Source organism: Pantherophis guttatus, chromosome 13 (assembly GCF_059756535.1).
Source record: "Pantherophis guttatus breed Tessera chromosome 13, ASM5975653v1, whole genome shotgun sequence".
Taxonomy (NCBI): domain Eukaryota; kingdom Metazoa; phylum Chordata; class Lepidosauria; order Squamata; family Colubridae; genus Pantherophis; species Pantherophis guttatus.
In genome coordinates this window covers 22943932-22956879 of record NC_142075.1, presented here as the reverse complement: position 1 = coordinate 22956879, position 12948 = coordinate 22943932, and the positions used below count along the sequence as shown (strand labels likewise).

At 42.3% G+C, this 12948-nt stretch overlaps 1 protein-coding gene across 5 annotated transcripts in view; it reads left to right on the top strand.

Annotated features, from left to right (window-relative positions):
• Positions 1-12948, top strand: part of SCAPER (S-phase cyclin A associated protein in the ER) — a 114579-nt gene that overhangs the window by 59849 nt on the left and 41782 nt on the right. For all 5 annotated transcript variants that reach the window (XM_087878119.1, XM_060689483.2, XM_087878120.1 and 2 more), the window contains 2 exons: positions 3973-4088; positions 9687-9810. In XM_087878119.1, the coding sequence (XP_087734245.1) occupies positions 3973-4088; positions 9687-9810 (240 nt within the window). The remainder of the gene's footprint in view (positions 1-3972; positions 4089-9686; positions 9811-12948) is intronic.

The window sequence follows — 12948 nt, the reverse complement described above, 5'->3', positions numbered from 1 at the left end:
TAAATCTGAAAGCTCTGACTGGATGGTGTCGAATGATTTATATTCCTTCATCCCCATCCAGTCAGAGCTGAAGAAGCCTCTTGGATGAGAAGCGAAACGTCTTCAAAAGAAAAAAACCCAGAAAGTTCAGTTGCCTCTTGAAAAAGCACTTTTGGGACAACCAGGACTTGGATGACAGAGAATCTCCATAGACATTCGGTAGGTCTTCTCATCCTGGCATGGGGACCAGAGCTGCTGCTGCTAATAATAATAATACAGGTGGTCCTTGATTTATGGCCACAATTGAGCCCAAAATTTCCCTTGCTAAGCGAGACAGTTATTAAGTTAGCTTTGCCCCGTTTTACGACCTTCCTTGCTACGGTGGTGAAGTGAATCAGTGCCGTTGTTAAGTGAGTCACATGGTTGCTAAGTGAATCCGGCTTCCCCATTGACTTTGCTGGTGAGAAGGTCGCAAAGTGGATCACATGACCCAGGAGCACTGCAACCGTCGTAATATGAGTCAGTTGCCAAGCGTCCGAATTTTGATCCTGGGGAAGGCCTGCAGCGGTCGTAAGGGTGAAAAACGGCCATAAGTCACTTTTTTTTTTCAGCGCCGTTGTAACTTCGGTCACAAAATGAACTTTTGTAAGTCAAGGACTTCTTGTAATAATAACCCTGAACGGGTCAGGCGGATCAATTAAAAAAGCGGTGTTTTCCTGCAAAATATTTTCAGCTGCCTCCTGCCAGCGTCCTGCTTGCATCTCGGGGTTGAAGGAGAGGAATCCACATTTTGCTCCATTTTTTTTTCTTCTCTTTTTAAACTTGCTTATTTATCCTTTGGGAAAAGGGGAGAAAAAAAGACTTAATATCCCTCTGTCTCCTTGCTTATTTTAAGCATCGAGTTAGGAGGTGCTTTTTTTTTTTCTTGGCACAGAAGCCGGATAATTAGTTTTGTGTGTATGTGAGGATGGGGTGTGTGTGGGGGGGGGGGGGGGGAGTAGGGTTGTCTCTGGTTTTATTTACAACATTGCTAGTCTAGGATCCTTGCCAAGAATAATCTGAGTACCTTTTAGTCCTAGGAGGGTGTCTTAAGAAAGAGGATGTGTGTTTTTCATTTAAAAAAAAAAAAAAAAAGTTTCTGAAAACTTGAGAGATGGTTTTAAAAGAGGGTTGTCCAACCTTGGTAATTTTTTTAAGACTTGTGGACTTCACCTCCCAGAATTCCCCAGCCATCATAGCCAGAAGTTGAAGTTCACAGATCTTAAAAGTTGTCAAGTTTGGGCACCCCTGCTTTAAAATCTTCCTTTGGAAGAAGATTTTAGAAGTGTTGTTTGTCTAATGTTCATCTGTTTGACCCTTTGGCTTTCCGCCTGCCTCTGCAAGTCTTTGGTCACACAATTTAGGAGACAATCCTAAGACACTTTCCCGTTCAGTTCTTTGGAGTCATTTCCAGCTAAGACCAACACAGAGTTGCTTCAAGCTGTGTCACCGAACAATCCCAGCTAACAAGTCAAGGTGTGTTGGAGCAGGGCAGAAAGGTTGATGGAGAGGGTTTTGTTTTTTCTGGTTACTGCCTATTTTTTTTAGATTTTGGTAGTCCTACTGAGACCTGAGACCTACTGAGACCTGAGGATGCAGTGGCTCAGTGGCTAAGATGTTGAGCTTGTCGATCGAAAGGTCGGCAGTTCAGCGGTTCGAATCCCAAGTGCCGCATAAACGGGGTGAGCTCCCGTGACTTGTCCCAGCTTCTGCCAACCTAGCAGTTCGAAAGCACATAAAAAAAAAAATGCAAGTAGAAAAATAGGGACCACCTTTGGTGGGAAGGGAACAGCGTTCCGTGCGCCTTTGGCGTTGAATCATGCCGGCCACATGACCACGGAGACGTCTTCGGACAGCGCTGGCTCTTCGGCTTTGAAACGGAGATGAGCACCGCCCCCAAGAGTCCAGAACAACTAACACATATGTGCGAGGGGAACCTTTACCTTTACCTATATAGCTTGGTTGTTTTCTTGCAGACATTTCACGACCCAGTTAGATAACATCATCAGTGCTAGAAGTGGGGCTTGCGGAGAGGAGGATTGTGGGGTCCTTGTTGCTCTCGGAGCTTGGTTGTTTTCTAGCAGACTTTTCACGGCCCAACTAGGTAACATTATCAGTGCTCTGATGATGTGGATCGTGCTCTAATGGTGATGGTGATCATCAGGTACTGATGCTCAGAGAACATCAAGGAAGCATCAAGAAACGCCTGCAAGAAAACCACCAAGCTTAGAGAGCAACAAGGACCCCATAGTTCAACCCAGAGCTACAGATATTCTCTCCTTTCACTTCTGAGATGTTTTGGAGATTAAGTTTGGTCATAAACTTGCTTCCCGCCCCCGGTGTTCCACCAAATTCCACAAAACGGCAGTGGTAAATTTCAACCTGGCGCATTGTTTTCTAGTCCCTCCCTTTGAAATCATGTCCACCGCTAAGACTTTTCCTGCTGTCGGGATGCTGACCTCTGCTGACCGATTTCCACATTAAACCAGGGTTTATTTGTTTTTTCTTAACATGAGACCTTGACCAGTTGAATTGGAAGGGTCATTGGAGACACATTGGCAGCCAAATATTCCGGGGTGGAGGGTTTGGGTTTTGGTTTCTCCTGCCCTCCAAAACCATCAGCATGCTTTTCTTCAGCTACTCTACGTAGATATTCCTTCCTCTTAAATATTTTTGGTGTGAAAATACAAAACCTGTATACAGAATTGTACAGAAACCTGAATAATTAATCCTATCCCCAATTGTTTCTGTCTACCCGATACATTCCAGTAGAGTAGTTGTGCTCCAAGTTTCTTGTCTTTAATGTGGTCTTCTTATGGGACCAAGGAAGCATGCCTTCTTTGTTATGTCTCCTAGTCTCTGGAACCACATCACCCCAGAAGTAGCTCCCATCATGCTAACCTGTGGTTTGTACAACCATGGTGCATCGAATCAACAACTGTTGACTGAGTTCACTCATCCTACTAAGCTATTAATCGTGGTTTTCAAGCCCGCAAACAGGGGTGACATCCAGCAGGTTCTGATAGGTTCTGGAGAACCTGTAGCAGAAATTTTGACCAGTTCAGAGAACCGGTAGAGCAAATTTTGAGTAGTTCGGAGAACCGGCAAATACCACCTCTGGCTGGCCCCAGAGTGGGGTGAGAATGGAGATTTTGCAATATCCTTCCCCCAAGAGTGGGGAGGGAATGGGGATTTTGCAGTATCCTTCCCCGCCACGCCCACCAAGGCATGCCCAGCAAGCCACGCCACGCCCACAGAACCGGTAGTAAAAACATTTGGATTTCACCACTGCCCACAAAGGTTTAAGTTCAACCCAACCAGACTCATGATGGCTTAGGGCAATGTTTCTCAACCTTGGTAGCTTGAAGATGGGTGGACTTCAACTCCCAGAATCCCCCAGCTGGGAGTTGAAGTCCACCCATCTTCAAGCTTCCAAGGTTGAGAAACACTGGCTTAGGGTCATGATGGCGAACCTATGGCACGCATGCCAGAAGTGGCATGCAGAGCCGTCTCTCTGGGCACGAGAGCCATCACCCGTTACTCTTCCGGGTTCCAGCACGCCAGCCAGCTGGTCTTCACGCATGCGGGAAAACCGGAAACCGGAAGTGCAGGTGCACATGCGCTCACCGGGAAAATGATCTTCCGGTTTCCTGCAAGCGCATGCACCCCGGCCATCTCGTCTTCCAATTTCTGGCACGCATAAGCACACAAAAACCAGCTGATCGGTGTGCATGCACATGCCAGAAACCGGAAGATTATCTTCCCAGGGCGCGCATGTGCACCGAGTGGCTGCTCTTCCAGTTTCCAGTGAAGATGCACTGATTTCCCTCTCGCTCTCTTCCAGGGAATGTGAGAATGGCGGCCTTCAACCATGAATTGATGCCTTGCTTGAAAGCAAGACACCCCTCCCCCCCATTAATGTACCCACTCTTCCTTTTGTGTCCTTCTTTCCAGAATGGGGCAGATCAGGTCGCCTTCCACGTGGCTGGTGGGTTTTCCGCTCTGGAGCAAGTCCTTCAAGTTGCGACAGCGTCCATCAACCTGAACTCCGTTTCAAGAATCCCTTTGAAGTAAGTCTGATGCTGCTTTGCCAGTTTTTAGACCGCTCCACAAATGAATGTCATTTGTGGTCAGGATGACTTTTCTGGCTCCTTTTCTACCTGGCTTTCGTTTTCATAGCTGTCCATCCGTCAGATGCTTTATAGAGATTTTTTTTATGGCCTTGTCCTTCTTCAGAAGTTCTACCTGGCTCAAAATAACATGTCCAAAAGTTGGGGCTTGCATCTCAGTATCCTTCCCCTGCCACGCCCACCAAGCCATGCCCACAGAACTGATAAGTAAAAAAAATTGCATTTCACCACTGGGTAGAACCCAAGGTGTCTTTCTCTCTCTCTCTCCCTCTCTCCCTCTCTCCCTCTCTCTCTCTCTCTCTCTCTCTGCCTCTCTCTCTCTCTCTCTCCCTCTCTCTCTCTCTCCCTCTGCCTTTTCAGTTGCTAAAACCCAAATTGGAACCAGGGTAAAAAAAAAAAAAAAAACATTCCCGCCACAGAGTCTGCAGCCGGTTCCCTGTAGCTGCTCGTTCTTTCTTTTTAACTCCACCAGAAGAAACACAGGTATCCTGGGATATTATCTGGAGTGTTTTGAATAAAGTCAGGAGCAAGTGATGAAAGACAAAAAACAAGGAAGTGAAAAAAGGAAGCTGCTAAAACACACACACACAGAGAGAGAGAGAGAGAGAGAGGGAGAGGGAGCTTTGGATTGTGCAAATAGAGAGCTCTTTGTGTGTGAGCTCAGAATCTCCTCACCGCCTTTTGCCGTGGATCCTTGATTGAAGGTTTAGGACAAGCGGGCAATTAATCATAGCTAAACGTTGGCAGGGACCCGTTTTGTGACTTTTAAAAAGTTCATCGGCACTTTAACCCTAAAATGAAGCCTTTCGATATAACCCTGCACAGGTTTTTTGTTTGTTTGTTTGTTTGTTTTTTGCAGTCACAGCAAATTTTTAAATCACCAAAGTTATTGCAAAGAAGGTGATCGATTTTCCGGTGAATTGCAACTGGTTCATAATGCAGGATCTGGTCCTCTGTAGAAATCAATGACTATCAGAAACAGATTATTGGGGAAGAGCAAACTTTTCTCTCCACTTGTTCCTTTACATTGGTTTTACGTTTTCTGATAAATAAGTATTTTGCAATCGATTTGTTTAGGGAAAAAACAGAAGTGATTCGGTGTAGGGATCAAACAAATGTGTTTGTTTTTAATTCATATAAAATGTTTCCTTCAGGAGCTGAACGTTACTCCCCAAAACAACCTTCAAAGCCTAAATTTTTTTTTAAAGTTTTAGAGCTGAGCAAATATTTGAACTTAGTTTCTCTAAATGCAACCAAATACTCTAAATTCCGTCTCCTTTGTAACTCTGTTGGATCAAAACATCTTCCTTCCATGCTGCCATTCAGTGTTTCTTTCATTGGATATCTTTATTTTATTTTAAAAAAACAAAACAATTTTTTTTGAAAAATGGTTTGCAAATGCTCAACATCTCACCTTTTACAATTACATAACGGGAGACAAGAATTTATCTGTGCAATATAAAAAAAATGGCAGATTTATAAATCTCTCTCCAGCAAGCATCTTAGAATAAAAGCTGAGCAGAGACTGTGCAAATTAAGGCACAAATTAGATTTGGCATCGGGGTGTCCATAGTCAAAAATAACCAAAGATGTTCCTTCAATGACTCTAGATTTTTATTCATGAAATCATTTGTGTTTACTAAATAATGCAATAATGTATAATCTCTGTGTGATTCATTCTTCCAGTTAATTTCAATGCAGCCCCTCTTAAAGAAAATTAAGCAGTTTTATTGGGATTTACGATCAACGCAAAACTGCCCAAGTTAAATGCTGTGCCATCAGCTCTTAAAACTGATTTAGTGATACTCAAGCTTGGCTTAATTCAGTAGCAATCCTCAAGCAATTCATGTTAGGTTTAGATACCATCATAATTTTTTCTTTTTTCTTCTGAGGGCATTTGGGCAGGGTGAAGTTGGAGGAAATTTTAAAATAATAATAATAATAATAAAAGTAATCATAGTTCCCCTTAACCAGCCAAACTGCAAAAGGACTTATTGTTAAGTGGGTATATCACAAGTTAAAACAATAAACCTGCTTGAAAACATCAGCTATTTGATGCTTGTCTGGGAGTCTTTGAGAAAAAAAGTGGTGACAGTTGACAGCTGTTGTTTTTTTAATAAGATTAAAATAAAGAAATTAGTTTTACTGACTTAAATCTCCCATTTAACACATCCAACCTCCTGGGGCTTGCTCCCTCCTGACATTTGCACATCTGAATTTTCAAAAGCAGCAGCATAACTGAACTTGTGCCAGGAATCTTTCTAAATTCTTTCTAATTATAGCCATTAACAAGCTTATGTCACCCTGTCTCCCTTATGAAGCCAGCAGCCCACCCCACCCCACGCCAGATTCTCAAGTCCCACCACGTTGCCATGAAAAATAAATGGCATCAGTTTATTCGCTCGTTTATATCGAATCTTTTTCTGTCTGCGGGATCTTCAAATGTTGGAAACCTCCCCAACTCCTCACATTATAATCCCAGAGGGAAAAAAAATCACTGGGAAAACGACAACTTCAGGAATGTTGTTTTGTTAAATTTGGGATAATAATTTTGAAAGTCTTAAGTATCCTCTGCTTTCTGGAATAAACACTTAGATCAGCTGATGTTTTAAAAGAACATGATAGCGGGGAGCTCAATTCTTGATTTTAAAAAAGATAGCCATAATTCATTTTAAATGTCCTTTATCTGATTTAAATGTATATGTATGTTTGGTCGAGAGAATGTTTCTTTATTAGCAAATTCTGTAGCTTGATTGATAGTTTTCACTAATTGGCTAAAAACAAACTATCCCAGACACAATTATTGATTATATGCAGGATATATTGATGTCAATTCAGATCCAGACATCAAAGAGAATGCTTATATAATTATTATATTGAATTATTACCACCAAAAAACTTAGTACTCTCTGAACATTTTTAATAACTATTTTACATATTTCTTAACTTCCAAGTTTAAACTCTCTAATGTTATATTCAAATCAAACTATAGTGTGTATGTGTGTGTTTATTTTTATGTATTTATAACTCCAAGTCAACCTATTGATACATGGGGGGTCGGAAACCATTATAAAACCAATAAAACAAAATATTTGTGCTCAGGATTGAGTCCTTGGTGCTCTCTGAGCTTGGTTGTTTTCTTAAAGACATTTCATTACCCAAGTAGGCAACATCATCAGTGCTAGCTGTTGTACATTTATATAAGCAGAGCCAGTATAAAAAAACATCCCATATTAAACATCTTTAGCCTAATGCGTAAAATCTGGACCCTCTTGGAGGGCTGACAGTTGGCCCAGATATAAGGTGGATAGTACAGTTTTTACCAACAGCAAACGGACCAGTTAAAACAGGATGAGGAGAGAATGGGGGCCAACACTTAAAAGGCAATATCCAATAGTTAAACCATGATTTGGTGAAATAAAGGTTAGTCTTCATACAAAAATCTTGGCTGGATAATTCTCTTAAGGCAACCAGGGTTTATGCTTGTCACAAGTTGTCTTAGAGGCAGAATGTTATTTAACCATTCACAAATTCCAAATAGACTAAGATATCCTATAATCCCATAAGCAAACAGACAAGTCTCCTTAATCCCAGTGAGATTAAAATAGAGTCTCCAGGACCCCTTTTGTCTGGCTGCAAAATGTCATCAGGTGGTAAATAGTCCTTCCATTTCTTTTTTTAAATCAAAGGCAGTCCTTAAATTTACCTGTCCCTGGGCCTATTGCATATCAATGGTGGACAAGAGTTACGCTTGACAATGAATGAACTTGGAGTTGGCATGGAGTCCCAAGTAAACTGTGATGCTATGTAGCATAAGAAAATTAAGGATAAAGGATGAAGATGCTGGGGTAAACCTCCCCTTCCCCTTCCCTTCCTTTCTTCTATGTTTAATCCTCTCAATCTCCAGGATCAGGAATTTCAAAAGATTGAGAGAGGATCTGGAAAACTACAGACCACCAATTCAACATATTAGACTCACCTTTTCAGCCAAAAAAAAAAAAAAAAACCACCTGATTGCCCTTTTTGCAAGTTGCCAATCTTGAAAACTTGGGGATAAAAGAGAGCCACGTTATTCTCCAGTGGCAAGAAAATATATCAAGAATCTTGTAGCCCCTTTCCCAACTGATAAATGTTATGAAAAGGCATAAGTTTCATGAGCTGAAAGCATACGGCTTTTAATAAAGAAAGCTTGTCAGAAAAGGTGCTACAGGATTCCTGATTTTTCTGAGAATTACGGGCACTCTAAACTACCCCATCTGGAGAAAGCAAGTTAAGAATGTCTTTCCTAAAATATACCTAAAATCAAATTTACAGAAGGGCTGCATGGTTGACCAGTAATAAGCCAATTTCATTGTGCTTGACTGCCATCTGACTCCTGGTGAAGTCCTGTGGAAGAGCATCCTACAAATAGCTTTCTTTGTTTGCTTTCCACGCTCTTAAGAAGCGTAAATGGATCCCCAGAGATTCCAGGGGAAGGAATCCCTCTTGGTTTGGCTCTAAGGAGCTCTGCTTGCCCGGGTTTCCTCACATTTAGGCCTTCTCAAACCTGGTTTGTAAATGTGGTTTTCTCTCCTAAACTATTCCCAACTGGGCATCATCGATTGGAGAGAAAAGTGATTTTTTTTATCTCTTTGATTCCCTGCTGATCTTGAAAGGAGGTTGGCCAGCGATCAGTTCCGTCTCTAAAATTAGATGCCTTCTAAACATTCTTAAACATGAACCGGAAATAATTAACTTCGACGAGGTTTGCAAAACAGTTTGCTAACATAAATTAGCAAATATTGTTCGATGGGTGGCCATATCTACTTCATACTTTGTCCTATTTCCTACACAGAAAAATTTATTTGAGAAACTTCAGCCTTTAAACTTTACATTTTGTGTGTTGGATACGTTCACTGCCTCGAGTTATTTGTAAAAAAAAAAAACCAATAATCCAATCACAGCGTGTCATAGCAACAAAGCATTTTTATATTACAGATATATTGTCTTGCCTTAGTCTTGCCTTGCACGAGTCAAAAAGAGGGCTGTGATAATATTTACAGACCCCTCGCATCCTGGACATAAATTGTTTCAACTCCTACCTCAAAAGACGCTATAGAGCACTGCACACCAGAACAACTAGACACAAGAACAGTTTTTCCCCAAACGCCATCACTCTGCTAAGTAAATAATTCCCTCAACACTGTCAAACTAGTTACTAAATCTGCATGACTATTAATCTTCTCATCGTTCCCGTCACCCATCTCCTTCCACTTATGACTGTATGACTGTAACCTTGTTGCTGATATCCTTACGATTTATATTGATTGTTTCCTAGTATGATTTGATTGCTTATTTGATTGCCTATGACTATCATTAAGTCTTGTACCTTATGATTCTTGACCTTATGATATCTTTTCTTTTATGTACACTGAGAGCGTATGCACCAAAGACAAATTCCTTGTGTGTCCAATCACACTTGGCCAATAAAGAATTCTATCTATCTATCTTAATTTTTTTTTCCTTTAATGTGATTAAAATTTCACTTTTATTTCCTAGATCACTCTGTAGTACAATCAGCGCTTATTATCTGGCCTGCAATAACTGTCTGGAAAACTGCTCCTATGTTCTCTTCAGCAACAGGATTACCTTTTTAACGGATCTGTTGATGCACCAATTAATGGTAGGTAAAAATTTCAAGTTTGAATGAATGCTATTAGCATCCCAAATGCTGGAAAAATCACCTGGTGGAACAAAACATTTTTTTAAAAAAAAATCTGGGTTTAAATTGGGGATTCGATCTGTTTTGGAAGGGGATGTATTCCCCTAAAAATTAGGTCTCTAACTTTGGACGTTCTACTTCAGGGATCTTCCTGAGCATCCAATTGGTGGCAGTGGTTAAAAATCCTATTTGTGCGATATGCATTTACTGCAATGATAGTAGAACTTGACTAATTGTCCCTTAGGCTTGTAGTCCGAATAAAAATATGTCAGTCCAGAAAAAAGAAAATTAAGAGAGAAGGTCATTTTCCTCTAATGTTTCTACCCATTCCACCTCCAACATTTACTATCTTTAGTTCTTCACTTCCGGATGACAGGGGTTCGAAGAAGACTCGAATAGATAATATATTGAAGGTATCAAAAATGGCAAATATTAAACGGGGCTGCAAATCAACCCTCCTGTTTTTTTTTTACTACAATTCACGCCAATTCTAGGTTAGCGCAGTCTCTGGCCTTCTCAAAAAGCTAAAATTACATACCTTAATGCACCTACGAGAAGCAGGGTTTTGCAAATCAAATTTACCGAACAGATAGGCTTTAATGGAAGGGGAGGGGGGGGAAACCGTTGACTTCCCCCTTCATTTTAGCTGTCATTAAATATTTCATCAGGAGTTCATTTTTAATTCATAGTGACCCTCTCATCATGAGATATTTAGTCTGGAATTGCTGCTTATAAATGGTGATGGGGAGGGGTTTTTTCAAGAGGCAAGTGGTTGGCTAATTGAAAAGTTGTGTACGTGCCGTAAATAATTCACGCTGCCCTGTTTGAGCCCGAGAACCATAGGGCGATTGATAAACACTTAAGTGTGGGTCCTCGGGGGAGGGGGCGGGGGGGAGGTAGCCCACCGTGTAGTTAGACAAATGGAATCTGAACACGGCTTGTACATTCGGCTGCTCAGCGGTCTCATGTCCTCTTGTTTCTTTTCCAATTTGTCCCCCTAAGGAATTTGCGTATACAAAATACCCGCTAGAACTCTGGTTTGAAGGAAACCACAAGATAGGTAGTCCACGACTTCACAACAGTTCAGTTATTGACCGACGGAAGTTTACAAGGGCACAAGTTTTCTTTAATATTATTTATGGTTTTATCAGAAAAAAAATAAAATACAAAAGACCAAAACGAGCAAAATGAAAGAAAACGAAAGCATCCATTCAGCCCTAACAACAACAACAAAAGAGGGGGAAAAAAGTTACGACCTTAGAAAGCATTCATGTGATCAAAATTCGGATGCTTGGCAACTGGTTGGCAACAACCTAACCAACAGTGCATTCTCTTTGTTGGCTCCTCCTTCAACCCCCCCCCCCCAAAAATCGATCTATTTATTTATTTTAAACCTTGGCACAGCCAGGAGGAGGCAGAATTATTCCAAGTGAGGGTCTCCAGCCAAATTCTCTTGCCTTTGTCTTGCCGTCCTGCGAAAGGATGCTCCGTTGACAACAAGTTCCCTTTCTAGTCGTAGTGAAATATTCCTGAAACGGGGCCAGCCACAAAAATCTATCTCGAAAATGAGGTTAGCCCAGTTCAGAGGTGGCCAGCTGGCAGTCAATTGGGCAGCTCCAAGCCCACCAACCCACTCATCAATTTTACATTGTCTGTAAGCCCCTTTCCCTTCTGATACGTTACCCTCTTTAGCAGGCGGTGGAGTGAAACAAGCATTCAAGGCAGACTCAAAATAATTCCAACGGGTTGTGTTTTCTCTGTCCTAGATTCTGTGCGAAAGGTCTTGCCGAGTTTACGTGCGTGTGCGAATTGGCACTTTATTCTCCAATATTTGATGGACAGGTCCCAAAAGACACGTACAGGAGTTAAAGCTTTTGCTACTCAAATGGGGGGGGGGGGGGGAATAATAATGATTAAATTCTCCCTCCAGCCGAACATCCCGGCACGCCCGCCAAGACATTTTTTTCCAGAACTGCCATTCCCGCTTGAAACCGATCTGTGAAATCCGAGTTGTTCTTTTTATTTTTATGCGCTAGATATTATTACCGAGTCGATTCGAATAGGGGTGTGTGGTTTTTTTCCCTCCCAAATTGCACGGAACAATCCCACCGTTGCAGGAAGGGACGATGCTTCCGCTTGGAAGCGGCAACTGCCCGCCCCCCCCCCCCCCCCAGCACCTGCCGGCCATCAATTTTTGCAATGGGGGGGTGGAGGTCTTAAAACCTGGCCATTTTTCTCTGTTTTTTTGCAAAGCGTTTTCTTGCTCCGTCCCTCCCCCAAACATCTCCTAAAGACATCCCTATAAATGTGTTGGGCAAAGAACCTTGGGGGCGGGGGAATACATTATTTGGGTGGGGGGGGGGGTTGCCTTAAGTTGGCAGAAGAAAGAGCAGGCGGCGTAGGAAGACTCGTTCTTTTGTGTGCTAAAATAACCCCGGTGTTCCCCCCCGCGAGATTAATTTCTTAATCGGGCCCTCTGGAGTAGATCAAAGGAGGATTTCTAAATGGGTTGGAAAAATAAGAAGGAAAGGAACCTGAGCTGCTTCTGAAGCCGAGTCGGAGGTGTTTTCACCTACTTAGGAGTTTCTTCCCCTCTGCTCAACCCCTCTCCCCACCCCTCACCCACCCACCCACCCACCCAGTTTTCCTGCCTGCTTGGAGTCAGTTGCTTCCATTCCAGGCAGTCCTCGGCTTATGACCGCAGTTGAGGCCGAAGTTTCTGCTCCTGAGTGAAACTTTTGCTAAGTGGGTTCTTCCCCATTTTACGACCTTGCTTGCCGGAGTTTGTTAAGCGAAACCCCGCAGCTCTTAAATTAATCACAGGGTTGTTAAGTGAATCCGGCTTCCCCATCGACTTTGCTTGCAAAAGGGGATCGCGTGACGCCGGGAGACTGCAACCGTCATAAATACGAGTCAGTTGCCAAGCGTCTGAATTTGGATCATGCCTCCATGAGAATGCTGCAAGGGCCATAAGTGTGAAAAACGGTCATAATTCGCTTCCTTCCCCCCCCAGTGCTGTCACTAAATGAACTGTTGTTAAGTCGAGAACTACCTGTAATCAATTGCCCGTTGATTCATCTCTTCCTTTGCTTATCCTGA